This window comes from Lytechinus variegatus, chromosome 8, assembly GCF_018143015.1.
Source record: "Lytechinus variegatus isolate NC3 chromosome 8, Lvar_3.0, whole genome shotgun sequence".
NCBI classification, from domain to species: Eukaryota; Metazoa; Echinodermata; class Echinoidea; order Temnopleuroida; family Toxopneustidae; genus Lytechinus; species Lytechinus variegatus.
This window is the reverse complement of record NC_054747.1, coordinates 33,736,230-33,753,143: the sequence shown is the minus strand read 5'-3', so window position 1 is coordinate 33,753,143 and position 16,914 is coordinate 33,736,230. Positions and strand designations below refer to the sequence as shown.

General features: G+C 34.9%; 2 protein-coding genes across 2 annotated transcripts in view; one reads left to right on the top strand and one right to left on the bottom strand.

Moving 5' to 3' along the window:
• LOC121420399 (kin of IRRE-like protein 3) overlaps positions 1 to 5,222 on the bottom strand; it is a 29,739-nt gene extending 24,517 nt beyond the window's left edge. Inside the window, exon 1 of the mRNA XM_041615013.1 lies at positions 4,680 to 5,222. Coding sequence (XP_041470947.1) covers positions 4,680 to 4,758 — 79 coding nt within the window. The 5' untranslated portion in view covers positions 4,759 to 5,222. The remainder of the gene's footprint in view (positions 1 to 4,679) is intronic.
• Positions 5,223 to 5,536: 314 nt separating this feature from the next.
• LOC121420398 (nephrin-like) overlaps positions 5,537 to 16,914 on the top strand; it is a 42,813-nt gene continuing 31,435 nt past the window's right edge. Inside the window, exons 1-2 of the mRNA XM_041615011.1 lie at positions 5,537 to 5,654; positions 10,527 to 10,646. Coding sequence (XP_041470945.1) covers positions 10,565 to 10,646 — 82 coding nt within the window. The 5' untranslated portion in view covers positions 5,537 to 5,654; positions 10,527 to 10,564. The remainder of the gene's footprint in view (positions 5,655 to 10,526; positions 10,647 to 16,914) is intronic.

Genomic DNA, 16,914 nt, shown 5'->3' with positions numbered 1-16,914 from the left:
GAACGCGCTAGCGATGCGGCGCGACGAGAACTCAAACGTTAGAAAAACAATTTAAGTGTCACCAAAAACACGTCTAAAAAGTCACGCCAAGTGTAAATTCTGAACACAATCTTACACACAAATTGAAAGATTGAAATTAAAAGGGAGAATGCACCACAGATAAGCGAAAATAATATACCAAAGCTCAAAAAGATTTGAGCTCTTAGGAGACTTATCTGAGCACGTCTTGACAGGTGGCTTGCCGAAAGCAAAAGAGGAAGATGGACGCTAATTGCGCGGTGATCATGGGTAGTAGGCCTGAACGGGAGAGGGCGCGCTCGCGCTTTTTAAATCCTTGGGAGTTCTATTCGGGTATGGCAGTCCAGAGGGCTGAACTAGCAAATCAAGTAGATGTATGGAGTTATTGAAGTAAATTACAGTGATACACGCATAAGAAACTGCTCACATATGTCACAAATCAAATACCGGTAATTAAAATTCAAATAACTTCTTTTTATTCTTTGATTGATTTTCCTCAAACATTCACCAATAATTTTTTCTGCTATTCTTTTATTTTCTTGTGTCACAGTGAATTTCCTCTTTAAAAAGTAATCACTGTATGACAAGTTCAATGGCTCCAAATTTGTCTAAGCCTCAAATTAGGATTTTTTTCCCCCCCACCCCATTTTTTTTTTTTTGGGGGGGGGGGTGGGCAGGGTGACGATAGGGGTTCAAGTCTTCTTTGAATTAGGGCACCTGTAAAATTGGGAAAATAGCCTTGAATTATTTAAGGGGCACTTCTAGGCCAATGAAAAGGGCAACAACAACTCCTCCGAGATAGGCGAAGATCTCTACTCTCTAGCAGTTTCATAAGCCTGCAATTTGCATTATACATGTAGGTCTAGGTCTAGAATTTTATCAAAGTCTTACCATCCCAGTCTAGACTAGTAGAAGTACCAAGTATACAAGTCTGCGCACCTAACGATTTGAGTTCTGGATCTGGATGTAATACAGTGCAGGACCGTGAGGTATAATGCACCTTACAAGATTTAACAAGAATTTCTTTTTATTTCTCAAAATCTTTCAGTTGATAACGTTCCTTATTATATCAAGAGTACAATTTGAAAACAATTTAAAACATATATAATTTTCTTATGAAAAAACGTTCGGCAGTCATTTTCAGATTGAATAAAAAACGGTGCCCATGTCTGCGCAGATCAACTTGGGGAACTTGCCATAGATCTACATGCAGAAACTATCCAGTTGTTGTGTGTCCCGACTTTAAACAGCCGTTTTGGCATTATTTTACAAAAGTTAACAAGCAGTCTCATCAATTTTTAGAACAAAATGTTATTGCAATAAGAGAACAAAATTGAAGATTACAATATTGAATTCATATTTTATGGGCAATCTAATTTCAAACACCAAAGTCCCCCCAAAAAAAGAAGGCTTCAAGATGTGTAATAGTGTATAACGTCATGTGTGTCCGGACGATCAATTTTAAAGTCATTTGGAAACATTTACAAGCCAAGTTCAGGGTCGGCGATTTTTTTGATTAAAAAAAAATAAAAAAAATCAGATTTTTTTTATTTAAATAAGATTTTTTAAATTTTTTTTTATTTTTTAAAAGTTCCTTCCAAAACAAGGGTAATTATCCCCCCTTACTCTTACAATGACATCAATATTGATGTTATACATTTCACCCCTAATATTGTTCTTAACCACATATTTTGTAATTAAAATCCAGTAAAAATGGACAATTAAAAATAAATTTGAGGAATCATGTATCTGAACTTAATTCTATCATACATACTGTAGGCCTATGAAGGAATATTATTCCATAGGGAATTCCCAGTGAGTAGAGAAAATTCCCCTCTTGGATTTTTCATTTAAATATTTAAAAAAATCCAAGAGAAAAAAATCCCTTATCAAAACTGCCAACAAACCCTTTGCCAATTACTAGTATTGTATTCATGTATATTGTAAGAGAAATAATTCAAATCAATGATTTTTTTCAATTAGTCACAGCTTTACAATAGTCAAAGAGAGACTACAACTGTATATGTTTAGGATCTTTTTAGTTTGATAAAAAGCTCTTCTCTTGCTACAGATATAGATGCAAAACTCTCAGTTTTGGAGAACAATATAAGAGATAGCTTAGTCAAAGGGTGACTATACTACATTATGTTACTGTGATTTTTTACATTAATCTACAATTTTTATTCCCATATTCTCTACAAAAAAATCTGTTTGATCCATGAAGTATGAAAAAAATCTACTTACTTTTAACTTAAAGGATAACAAGTGGAATGCCTCTGGCCGTCTCACCTGCATCACGCGGTTCAATATAGCAGCAGTGCTGACTTTGCATACTACTCTAACTCGCACAAGATGTTCAGTGATACATGGTTACTCTTATGTCCTCTTTTTATGAACTAGACCAATAAACTTACAGAGATATGATGGTTATTCAACAAAAACCCCAACATGGCCAAAGTTCATTGACCTTACATGACCTTTGACCTTGATCATGTGACCTGAAACTGGAACAGGATGTTCAGTGATACTTGATTACTCTTATGTACAAGTTTCATGAATCAGATCCATAAACTTTCAAAGTTATGATGGTAATTCAACAGATACACCCAATTCGGCTAAAGTTCATTGACCTTTGACCTTGGACATGTGACCTGAAACACGCACAGGATGTTCAGTGATACTTGATTACTCTAATGTCCAAGTTTAACGAACTAGACCAATAAACTTTCAAAGTTATGATGGTAATTCAACAGATACCCCCGATTCGGCCAAAGTTCATTGACCCTAAATGACCTTTGACCTTAATCATGAGACCTGAAACTTGCACAAAATGTTCAGTGATGCTTAATTACTATTATGTCCAAGTTTCATGAATCAGATCCATAAACTTTCAAAGTTATGATGGGAATTCAACAGATATCCCCAAATCGGCCAAAGTTCATTGACCCTAAATGACCTTTGACCTTGATCATGTGACCTGAAACTTGCACAAAATGTTCAGTGATACTTGATTACTATTATGTCCAAGTTTCATGAATCAGATCCATAAACTTTCAAAGTTATGATGGGAATTCAACAGATATCCCCAATTCGTCCAAAGTTCATTGACCCTAAATGACCTTTGACCTTGGTCATGTGATGTGAAACTCATGCAGGATGTTCATTGATACTTGATTAACCTTATGTCCAAGTTTCATGAACTAGGTCCATATATTTTCTAAGTTATGATGACATTTCAAAAACTTAACCTCAGGTTAAGATTTCGATGTTGATTCCTCCAACATGGTCTAAGTTCATTGACCCTAAATGACCTTTGACCTTGGTCATGTGACATGAAACTCTACTAGGATGTTCAGTAATACTTGATTAACCTTATGGCCAAGTTTTATTAACTAGGTCCATATACTTTCTAAGTTATGATGTCATCTCAAAAAGATTTCATGTAGACGCCGCCGTCGCCGCCGCCGCCGCCGCCGTCGGAAAAGCGGCGCCTATAGTCTCACTTTGCTTCGCAGGTGAGACAAAAACTGCAAAACTTCTTAAATTACAACATACATATTACAAAAAAAGGTATTTTATTTGAAATGAGACACAGCTTACAACTGCCAATGATTGTAACTGCATCTTAACATTTAAATGCAGTGTTAAATGTTTATTCTGAGTTTTGCAAATTGTTGTTATAGAGCTCTTTCCATTATTACATGCAGATACATTTATTTGTAGCACTGAACATAAAATGGGCTGCAGTGACTTAAAAGGTTTATAAGAGAAAGCTTTTCTCAACAGTCAAATTATGACTGTACTACATTATGTTAATGTGATTTTTATAATTGTTTTTAAAACATCAAATGTATGATAAATGTAATACGAAATAAGAGGCATGTTAACATGCAGCCTGCAGGTATCATTTTTTATTTTACATGACAGAAGTAGTTATGTGTAGGCGAAGGATCGAAAATGGAAAACTGCCAACAAACCTTTTCTCATTGACTTTTATATATTATATATTTTTTTAAACTGCTCTCTGAAAAGTCTTTGGATTATGTGAAAACTTTATGTTAAGAAAGAAATTGAATAATAATAACTGACAAAGAATGTAAAATTTCAGAAGAAAAACTCGACATAATTTACAAAAAATGAGTACCTATTGACAACATACATCTGTAGTTTTTAAGGAATTACCTGATTTTATTAATTTGATTTTAATTTGTTTTAAGTAGATATAAAGACTTTGTTGATCTTTTGTTGATATAAAGTTAATTCAAAGTTTTTCAGTTGACTTGAAGAATTAAAACTGCATTGAACAAATACTTTGTCCATGATTTGTACATTTTTCAATGGAAGTGATTTAAATCAATGATTAAAAAAAAAATCATGGTGATTTAAATCGCGATTTAAATCACGATTTAAATCAACGTGATTTAAATCCGCCAACCCTGGCCAAGATTCATAAATTTTAAGTACAAAATGTTAGGAAATATTACAGAGAACAAAATAGTAGATGATTGCAACTATTGAATTCATGTTTTTAGTATAATCCGAAAACAAAATAGAAGGCTTCCGGACACCCGACCCCCGGCTACTGTCCCACACCTCAATCCCGGTCTCCATCCTCATCCTCATCCCACAAAAATCACAGTAAAACGATTCAATGAATTTACCATATTCCAGATGCAAACCAGATGACAAAAGAATACAGATTAGTAGACAGCAATTCGATGGACTTTCGATAGAAAACATTCTTGAAAGACTTTTTATCAATCTTCTCAGGACAGGACTCCAAAAATTCCCGTAGTAGCGCGTATGCGTAGGCTGTATCCGATGGATGAAGCCACTGACGATGACCAACTCCTCTTCCTTTTGACTTCCAATTTTATGAAAAATTGGGAAAGCAAAAAAAATTGGTTACAGGAAATAAAGAACGAGAATCATGAGTTCATGCTGTAATGGCTATTCAGAAGTATCCTATGTATATTGTTTTGATGTTCATATCGACGGAGAAATATCGAATATCTTGGTTAAAAACACCATCTTTTCCAGATCCAGTCCACAAATCACAGCAGTACAGCCACGCGAACGTGTTGCAAACGATCTTGTATCTGCGCCGCGTCTCCCCCGCACTTTCACTGGTCGCGATCGACGAGCTTGAGCGACTTTGCGATGCAGAATGAGGGTGTACGAGGCGGACCCTAAACTTCGAGCGAAGAAAACTTTTGATTGACAGCTACCTTCTTACCCAAATTTCAGTGCATGTACTGTCTCTATTCAATATAGATGGGTTGAAAACATAGATATTTTCGTAATTTCATAAGAAAAATGTTCATAATCATGTTATCCTCACTAAATATTACTTAAATTTTTAATTCAATGGTAAAAAATAATTTGGCTAAGCAATTTATTATATTTTGGGACTTTATGTAGATGCATTATGGTTCTATATCTATATCTTGTCGATTCAGGTAAGCTAGCAAGGGACCGCATCCGACAGTTTGCCTGTGTAGAGCAAGCTAGCTAGCTAGCTGTACTTCGCATCGTGAATTCGAGATGATCTGTGACAAAATCGAGATGATCTAGTCCTGAGTGAAGTTGTGAGAGACAATACACAATAAAGATTGATTCTGATACTGAAAATCTTGGTAAGTATTGGTAGTTGGTATCCATTAGTTTTAAGTCGTATAAGACTGAATAAATGTGGGTGAAAGCATGATAAGAGTTCGGTGAGAAACTTTGGATATTAATGTCTGACTCTGATCTTGGACTTGGAGTGTTGGACAATTCGTAATTTCTGGATTGTGGAGTTGTGGTGGTGGCGGCCGTTTATGATAGACAGTGTGTACCGTAAGTAATGCTGAGCTGAGCAGAGTACCAGAGAAACATCTCATGATTGGTATTCATGAGCATGCTTTATCTTCTGTATGATGTGTGGATTTATGTAATTGAGAATCTAAATCTACTTTGGTTGAATTTTGGATAGAAATTCAATTTTCAGGTTCCCTTTGTAATTTGAGAACTTTCAGTCACTTCACTTCAGAATCAGAGTTCAGAGTTCAGTTCAATTGTGAGTAGGCTGACTTTCAAGTTTCAGTTAATATCAGATAGACCAGATGCACTGTCTTTGTTGAAACAAGAACGTGTCCCTGGTTGAAATGATAAAGGCCTTTTAACAGATTCAATTTTCTGTTATAATATGCTTGAGCAGAAGTGGGTATTAAAAAGCTGGCAGACCTGATCAAATCATTTGTCAAATGAACTCATTTCATTGTGGCAGATGTGTCTACCCATGGACCTACATCGACAGTCCATGGTCCACCTAAGTTAGTCATGGTAGAAGCGCATACATGTAGCTATCCAATTATCCTAAGTAAAGTGTAATTGATACTTTCCTAATCCTATTTTATTGTGTGATTAGCATCAATGAGCCTTGTATGTAAAGTTACTCTGATCAATAGCTAGTCTTGTTACATTGTTGAATAGCATCAGAACAAGGAACAATTAAATCTGTCTCAATGCTGACCACATTTTAGATGATCAACAACCAATAAAGGGTGATTATGTTCCACTTAAATCTTCTTTGTATTCTGTAAGTGAAATGCAATAAAATAATCAAAGAGAGAAGGTAGGCCTAAATTGTTTATGTGCAAAGTGTATCTTAACTTGAAAGATCAATTACATGCTCAGTTTCAATTATACTAGGAAGTTTCTCTTGATTTTAAGAATAATACAGGTCTCAGTCACATTTACTCTGTACACTGTTAGAAAATTTATCCTTAAAATAAAAGAAGTTCCTGCAGCAGAGTCTCGAGAACACCTGTAATCTTACCAGATTGCATAATCTTACAGAAAATAGGTATTTGGTGTATAGAATCTTACAAATTTCCTTAAAGGAGAATGAACCATTGGAACAAGATAGCTTGTGTGAAAACAGAAAAATCAAAGAAACAGATCAACAAAAGTTTGAGAAAAATCGGACAAATAATGAGAAAGTTATGAGCATTTGAATATTGCGATCACTAATGCTATGGAGATAGCAAATTGGCAATGCGACAAAAGATGTGTGAAGTCAATGATGAACAACTCTCCCCATTACTTTAGTATATATTTCACTTGAATTGCCTCTTTTATCACATCTATCCATAGATCATGTGTTCTTTCTACATGAGGGCATGTAATACATATTTTTTAAGAATACATCATGGATAAAGAGTTTGCATCATCATAAGAAAAAGCAAAAAGAGACATTTTAAGGGTATTTTATAGTCCACCAAAGGGAAAGTTGTTCATCAGTGACATCACACATCCTTGTCGCATTGCCAATAGGAGGATCTCCATAGCATTAGTGATTGCAATATTCAAATGCTCACAACTTTCTCATTATTTGTCCGATTTTTCTCAAACTTTTTTTATTCTTATTCTTTGATTTTTCTGTTTCTACACAAGCCTATTTGTTCCGAAGGTTTCATTACCCTTTAAATAAAACACCCCTTTCCCCTTTTTAAACAGAACTGTTCTGTTCATTGTAGAAATATTCCTGTTTTATGAATTTACAGAATGATTATGTTATTGCTTTCTGCAAAATCTTCTATTTTTTTTCTGATAAATCAGTTTTTTTTAACAATGTAGACAGCGGCTGTGTGGTGAGTTAAAAACAGCTGTTTTAACATTCTTTTTGTAATAGCTACAATAGGTGGTTTGAGTAAAAAGTAATTGTGACTGAGGTATAATGGAGGTTATGTACATTGTAGTCAAATGACTACTTTAAAGGGGTACCCTGGGCTGAAATTAATCACAACTGAATAATAAATTGAAATTACATCCATAGCAAAAGGCTCAATATGTCAATGAAAATTTGATAATGAATAAAGTTATTAAATTTTTAATTTTAGCAATGTTGTGTGAAAACAGTTTGATGGGGGCCTATTCACGGCGTCATAATTTGTTGATGATGTGATGTCCCCACTTTCTTTTTTTTAACGACACAATTATTTTATATCTGTCTCCCTTGTACATGAAATAAAATAAGTTACAGCAGTGATTAGTGTACACTTTAATGAATCAGCGGTCAATCCATTTTTTTCTCATTTGTAAAAACTTTATATAAATCATACTGAGGTACAATACATGTAGGAATAGATGGGGTGTGACCTTATCAGCTTGCTCATTGCATATTCATTAAGACATGCATAAAACTAAAACCCAAATAATACAACACTTCAAAATGTCCTACAAAACTGTCTGATTTTGATGACATTTTCAGTGCTATGTTGTATGGTTTTATTTTCTATGTCTGTTCTAGTAATTTTTTAGCCTGGATTTTATATAGGGCCTACTCCTTTTCATTAATACAGGTATGCTTGTGAATTGATAAAAGTAAATTATTTTGATTCTTGAAATACTGAAAACTTATACATGTATGTAGCCTACACTATACATGTACGGACTTAAAAGTAAGTTTTTGTTGGTTGACAGTAATATTGCATTTTAGTGTCTGTCTCATCTTGAGATGGAGGTTTTTTGAAATGGCAAAAAATGTTCTCACCATGTGCTGTAAATGAAATAGGCCTATTTTGTGAAAAAAGATCAGCCATTGGATGAAAATACCAGAAATTTATTGCAAATTCAGTATTTTCCACAATGAAATTGAAAAGACGTAAAGATTTTCACTCTTTTTAAGGAGAGTGTATGCAGTAAGACTACTACTCATGTCATGCTGGGTCTTTAAGTGGTTTGAGGTCAAAGGTTAAATTACCACAGTGGTCATACTGTGAAGTTACCAAAACAGGCAGTACAGGTGGATGAACTGGATTTGAAGGCTCTCCACTGGACTTGCTGGAACATCCCTTCCAATCCTCTTTTTAAAAGCCATTCACACTCAAAGAAATTTGTAATTTTAAAGACTTTGATTTTATAAAGTTTCTTTTTCTAAGTGTAGAACTTGTCTGAAATGTATTTTTATGAACAAATTTGCCCAGGTTTTGTACATTATGGTATTTATTGAGGAACAGTATCAGATAATATAAGGTACACCTGTATGAGAACTTATTTAGAATTTTTAGATTTCAAGGAATGTCAAGAAATTTGCATCACATTTGGGTAGGGTTTAGGCCTAATACTTTAAAAAATATTGGTAAATTTATGTAAAATCATATTTAGTTTAGATGGGCTCCAAAATGTGCCATATTCTTAAAAAGTAGTCATCAACATGAAATAAATTGCCTCCCATATTGATGAACAATCATCCCAAGTTGATAAAATCCATGAAACTTCATTGTAAAATCTTTAAATGCAGTGGAAATTTCAAGGAAATGAGCAGAGAACATAAAACTAGAGAAGGGGCCAGATTTTTTTTCTGGCCTTTCTGACTTCCTACATCCGCTACATTTTCTTATCATTTCTTTATAATAAAGTTCAACCATTTTCTTTATTGCTTATTCTGTGATTTAATTTTTTTTTACTCCTTTGTTGTTGTATCATATTATACTTGTATGTATGTTTTTAAAGGATGTCAAATAAATGAATTGAATTTCCACTACCCCATTGAATCCTTCATGGATGCATCTCATTACATGTACAGTTCATACAGTTGTGACAACAGCCATCTTGATTGATAGTTCTAATCTAAACATGTGGTGGAACCCTACCCATCAGAGTTTATACCAATCACATCACACTTGCTTGCTCTCTCCCATAAACACAGCACCCCCCATTCATAAACAACAGCTTAAAGGGGGAAATCAGATACAAAGGTGTAGTACAGGTGTGTCTTGATAAAAGATGGCATTGTGCAAGCTGGCTGAACTACAAACAAGTGGCCTGAGACTGATTTTTCTCCATAGAGTAATTTAGTAAAGTAAAACAGATTATATTAATGTGTCCCTGAACAGCAAAGAGGAGAATGGGAATGAAACACCTTTGCTTATCTAATAAATTAAAAATTGAACAGTGATCATTTTCTGAATACTTTCACCATTACGCTATTTTTTTCCCTGTCCAACGGTCATGATCTTTAGCCTACTATACCACTAATTTACTAAATAATTATTACATTAAAAAAGTAATACTATGATCATATTCATAATGGTACTTTAATTAACGACTTAGCAAGATAAACTAGGGGAAAATTTGTTTGAATGAATTTGATTGCAAAATTGTTCATGAACTCCTTTTCAAAATTTGAGTGATTGCCTAAGAATTTTCTTCTTCATGGTCAACATAGTATGCGGCTCAAAAAAAGAGGAAAAATTAAGGACATCAACAGGACTCATGTAGACATAGGCAGTGATCCCTCAGTTTTCATGATATCTTTGCTCATGAATATTCTCACTAGCACATCCTATTTGTGGTAGGGTCCATCATAGCACGGACCTATAGGTCTATGATCAGAGTATCAAGCCTGTGCGGAGAATCGTTATCAATGGTTTTAGGAAGGATGAACTGTCATACCATTCTTATCTCCATGGTCAGAAGTCATCATCTCTTTCTATTTTCTTTTCTCCATCTCCCTTTCACAGGTTCAAAGTAAAAGAGATAACACAGACATTCTCCCACCATGATTCACATCTCTTCCTGCCCAAGACGCCATCTTGCTTTGCTCATTGCATTCACTAGTCTGTGTCTTCAAGTCTTTCCAGGTAGGTTTCTAGAAGTCCATGGTTCATGTTCTAAAATCGAAATATCTGTAAAGGACAAGTCCACCCCAACAAAAATTGATTTGAATAAAAAGAGAAAAATCCAACAAGCATAACATGGAAAATTTCATCAAAATCGGATGTAAAATAAGACAGTTATGACATTTTAAAGTTTTGCTTAATTTCACAAAACTGAGTTGTGCATATCACTGTTTTGTGAAAAATAAGCGAAACTGTAAAATGCCATAACTTTCTGATCTTCCGATTTTGATGAAATTTTCAGTGTTATGCTAGTTTGATTTTTCTATATTTATTCAAATCAACATTTTGCTGGGGTGGACTTGACCTTTAATATGCATGGGTATCTTTGGAAAGAGAAAGCTTGTTAAGTATCAAAACAGTTGTCATGTAACAAATTGACAGCACCCCTACCCTTTTTGTCTCACCTGCGAAGCAGAGTGAGACTATAGGCGCCGCTTTTCCGACGGCGGCGGCGGCGGCGTCAACATCAAATCTTAACCTGAGGTTAAGTTTTTGAAATGACGTCATAACTTAGAAAGTATATGGACCTAGTTAATAAAACTTGGCCATAAGGTTATTCAAGTATTACTGAACATCCTATTAGAGTTTCATGTCACATGACCAAGGTCAAAGGTCATTTAGGGTCAATGAACTTTGGCCGAATTGCGGATATCTGTTGAATTCCCATCATAACTTTGAAAGTTTATAGATCTGATTCATGAAACTTGGACATAATAGTAATCAAGCATCACTGAACATTTTGTGCAAGTTTCAGGTCTCATGATTAAGGTCAAAGGTCATTTAGGGTCGATGAACTTTGGCCGAATTGGGGTATCTGTTGAATTACCATCATAACTTTGAAAGTTTATTGGTCTAGTTCATTAAACTTGGATATTATAGTAATCAAGTATCTCTGAACATCCTGTGCGCATTTCAGGTCACATGACCAAGGTCAAAGGTCAATGAACTTTGGCCGAACTGGGTGTATCTGTTGAATTACCATCATAACTTTGAAAGTTTATGGATCTGATTCATGAAACTTGTACATAAGAGTAATCAAGTATCACTGAACATCCTGTGCGAGTTTCAGGTCACAGGTCATGTAAGGTCAATGAACTTTGGCCATGTTGGGGTTTTTGTCTCACCTGCGAAGCAAAGTGAGACTATAGGCGCCGCTTTTCCGACGGCGACGGCGGCGGCGGCGTCAACATCAAATCTTAACCTGAGGTTAAGTTTTTGAAATGACATCATAACTTAGAAAGTATATGGACCTAGTTAATAAAACTTGGCCATAAGGTTAATCAAGTATTACTGAACATCCTATTAGAGTTTCATGTCACATGACCAAGGTCAAAGGTCATTTAGGGTCAATGAACTTAGACCATGTTGGAGGAATCAACATCGAAATCTTAACCTGAGGTTAAGTTTTTGAAATGTCATCATAACTTAGAAAATATATGGACCTAGTTCATGAAACTTGGACATAAGGTTAATCAAGTATCACTGAACATCCTGCATGAGTTTCACGTCACATGACCAAGGTCAAAGGTCATTTAGGGTCAATGAACTTTGGCCAAATTGGGGATATATGTTGAATTCCCATCATAACTTTGAAAGTTTATGGATCTGATTCATGAAACTTGGACATAATAGTAATCAAGCATCACTGAACATTTTGTGCAAGTTTCAGGTCACATGATCAAGGTCAAAGGTCATTTAGGGTCAATGAACTTTGGCCGAATGGGGATATCTGTTGAATTCCCATCATAACTTTGAAAGTTTATGGATCTGATTCATGAAACTTGGACATAATAGTAATCAAGCATCACTGAACATTTTGTGCAAGTTTCAGGTCTCATGATTAAGGTCAAAGGTCATTTAGGGTCAATGAACTTTGGCCGAATCGGGGGTATCTGTTGAATTACCATCATAACTTTGAAAGTTTATTGGTCTAGTACATTAAACTTGGACATTAGAGTAATCAAGTATCACTGAACATCCTGTGCGTGTTTCAGGTCACATGTCCAAGGTCAAAGGTCAATGAACTTTAGCCGAATTGGGTGTATCTGTTGAATTACCATCATAACTTTGAAAGTTTATGGATCTGATTCATGAAACTTGTACATAGAGTAATAAAGTATCACTGAACATCCTGTTCGAGTTTCAGGTCACATGATCAAGGTCAAAGGTCATGTAAGGTCAATGAACTTTGGCCATGTTGGGGTTTTTTGTTGAATAACCATCATATCTCTGTAAGTTTATTGGTCTAGTTCATAAAAAGAGGACATAAGAGTAACCATGTATCACTGAACATCTTGTGCGAGTTAGAGTAGTTTTCAAAGTCAGCACTGCTGCTATATTGAACCGCGTGATGCAGGTGAGACGGCCAGAGGCATTCCACTTGTTTCTTAAATTACTTTCATTTGAGTGTCTGTTACCAATGAATAAATCATGCAGTTTTTATTTTCCATTTAAATGTATTTTCTATTTTGATGATGTAGACAGTTTATCTATTTTCAACTTTTTTGCTTTTGTAAAAAGGTATTATTTGTTTCACTATAAAGCATAACCTAGTTATAATAATGTTTCATGTATGTCTATGATTGTGAAATTTTTTTTTATAACTGTAATATTTTTTTCATTGGGGTATCGATGAAAAACAGGAAAAATGCTTAATCTTTGTACTCTTTATATTCCAGTAGATAAATTAACGAATAACCAAGTATTTATTAATGACTGAATGAATAAGTGGATGTATGGATGAATAAATGAATTTAGATGAAGAAGTGATTGAATGAATTCATGAATGAATAGAAATGAATGTACAAATCAATGAATTCATATATATTTTTTGACAATTATTGATCAAAAGCAATACACAAAACAGGGTTTCCTTGTCTCAATGGAGGTATATGTATCAGCCTACATTTGTATTGCAACAACCTCTATGCTCTCTATCTTTATCTTGTACTCTTTATTTCTCCATTTCAATGCTTTTCAATAATTCTTAAGCTCAATTTGTTAGTGATAGTTTTCCATGTCTCTTTCATCTCACTCCCGTGTTGCATTTTGATAATCTAGGAAATAAAGGACCAAATTTACAAAGGTGGTTTTGAAAAACCCATGGTTGAATCCATGGTTTGTGCATATTTCCTGTATATATGTACATAACGCTTAATGCTGCTGTGTGCTTTTGTCACAGTGCACCAAATTGACACCTGTCACCAATGGTTAGATACGCTACATGTATTTTGTTAATGAGTCCACTGTTTGAAGAGTGGACTCATTAATTCAAAACAGTGGACTCATGAATAAAATAGCGTGGATAACCACGGCAGCAGGCGTCAATTTGGCGCACTGTGACAACAGCGTGCATCAGCATTGGACATTTTGTACGTGGTAAAATAAGTGTAATTTATACAGGACATTTGCATAAACCATGGACTCAACCGTGGGTTTTCAAAATTTATCCTTTGTGAATTTGGGCCAAAGTGTCTCCTTTTCCATATACAAGGGTTATTTTTGTTTGCAGTTTAGAGTCGAATTTTCATTTGATTCTATGGATTATTTCATCTCTACAATGTACTGAAACTTCTGTTCCTTCCATTATTTAGAGTATTATTTGCAATTTCCCCCTTTTCCAATAGGCAATTCTGAAGTCCCATTTTTTCAGCATTTCCATGAAAACCAATATGGCTGCCTGTTATTTACCCTCTAGCCTTGGCCTCAAGGGTATTTTATATTACATTGCTCCTCAGTAGGAATTTGACAGCTACAGTCTACCTTGGTAGAAGTGAACTAAATCAAGTATAAGGGACCTTCTTGGAATTATATGTAGGCCGACTCCTTACCATGCGCTGAAAAGTTTATAGCTATTCAAGGAAATTTGAGAGGGGGGTCAAGATTTCAATATTTATTTATCAAAATTATGCGATATTGAAGAAATCTTGAATATTCAATAATAGTATAATAATCTTTTGTGGTAACATGATATGACCTTTTTGTCAATTTTGTGAAATCACCATTTATTGACCACAAATACTGCTCTGTATTTAAACCAACACATAACTTTGTAAAAGTTGGTAAACTCTAAAAGTGAAGAGCTATATTGGACCAAATGGTTGTTAGAGGAAATGTTGAAGGACGAGACTATAAGCCAGTTCGTAGTTCCTTTCTGCGCATGATCAAAAGATTCTACGCATGATCAGAAGAAGGTCATTTGTACTAAAATGACATGGTGCTTTAAAATCTAATGAGATAAGCACCAACTTTGATGTCTTGATTATTCATATATTCTTTTGAATTGTCGTTTTCATTTATATCCACAAAAAAGAACAATGCTTCCACGAACGACTGGTACATTGTGCAACATGCTAAGATTTGCATTCAAAGTAGGAATGCAACAAATGCCTTCATTAAGTGTTCATTTGTGTGCTATTCTAGTCACCTGGTCTATTCAATTTCTTCATCCTGCTATGTAAGGCAAGCTTACGTAATATCTTGCTTTGAAATCTGCCTATCATGATGAAAGAAATGAAAGGTCATTTGACCAAAATTGTCCATGAAGTAACTATGAAGGTAGACCATATGGTAAGTGGACGAGTTGGCTGTGGAAGAATTGGCAAAATTAGGCCTACCTTCATAATTTCCCCCTTCCCTACTCTCACAGAATTGATGTACATGTAGGTACTCATAGCAAACGTAAAATATTTTAGACTGCAATATATTGTGTTATCAGTGATATTTTGCTGTGATAATTGACTATTAAACATTGAAAAGAAATATCGTACCTCACTACATATAGGAAAGCGGTCTGAATAAAGTAACCTGTAAAGTCCATGATTTGACATAGATCTGCAGAAATTGTAACAAGTTGTAATTTGTGCTAGTCTTATGCCAAGAAGATGCAGTAGTTTCAATCAGGGTCTGTGCCTGCAGACTATTGGTGTATTGTTGAAAAGTGCATGATTATTGGGTAGAAAAAAAATGAACACCCAAAACATGGATTACCTTCATAAACTGAAAGAAAAAAAAAGAATGTGTACACAACTATACATCATCAGACACATTTATTCACAAAAACCTTTGAAAAATATTTTTTTTATGGATTTTGTACTTCACTTTAGGATAGCTGCCTGCCAGTGATGTCATAATTTCACAAGCAGAATGAAATATTTTTAAATCTTTATTTGGCGATATTTCTCTAAAAGTTAATATATTTCTGCGTTTATTGAAACCTAGTTACATCATTTCAACCATTACTCCGCCCGTAATGCATTGATGCTCCTTAAATCATACAATAGGGAATACATAAACTATTATGACAAAACCACAATCACTATATCTACTTGTACAAGCCATTATCCTTGACTTTGACTTTCATAATGCCATTCAATCAAATACCTGAAAGGTGCACTTTAAGACCCCCAATTCTCTCACACAATGGAGGTGTTTAACTTTACAAAGATTTTCCATTCAGCGGTGAACCAAAATGTCTGCGGGTGTTTGCGCTTGGGATAATTTTTCAGCGTAATTCTGTTGTCACACTTTTGTTACAATTTCAGTAAATTGGTGCAAAGGTGCGACCTGTGTCGACCCCCGAGGCATTTGGATTTGGTGTTTGATTTCATGGGTGGAATTTGCAAAAGCTTTCCAAATTATCCATGAGGTCAGACTCAGAATTGGATTATTGGAGAGTGTTCACATGTTTCTTTAACACCCATTTCATAAACCCCATTAAAATGAATTAGGCGGCTAATAGCAGCATAATTTGGTCGTAAAATTGGAGGAGGACAAGAGTTATCCGCATTACTCTGATGCTGCTATTATCCGCATAATAGCAGCATCGGGACAAGATTTTGAGTTTATGAACGCATTTCCAAATTATGCGGATAATTGCCATGGTGCGGTCACAAGGTCACCCTTTTCCAACACAACCGCATCGGAGGGGGCGTGTCCAGTTGTCATGGCGATTATCCGCCTTTTTCAGGACGGGCGGTCGTAAAAATAATGCGGCTTATTTTCGGAGTTTATGAACGCAATTTTTGTTGAATTATCCGCATTACTCTTAGGCGGCTAATTGGAGGATAGGTTTATGAAAAGGGTATAAGCCTAATATTGTCATATTTTTATTGGCAAGTTCCTTTACTTATTTATTGGCAAGAAAGATAGACAGATAGTTGTTATCTTTTTTTTGGTGGGGTTATTTTCATGCATGTACTGACAACTGACCATTTTTGGAGAGAGCATG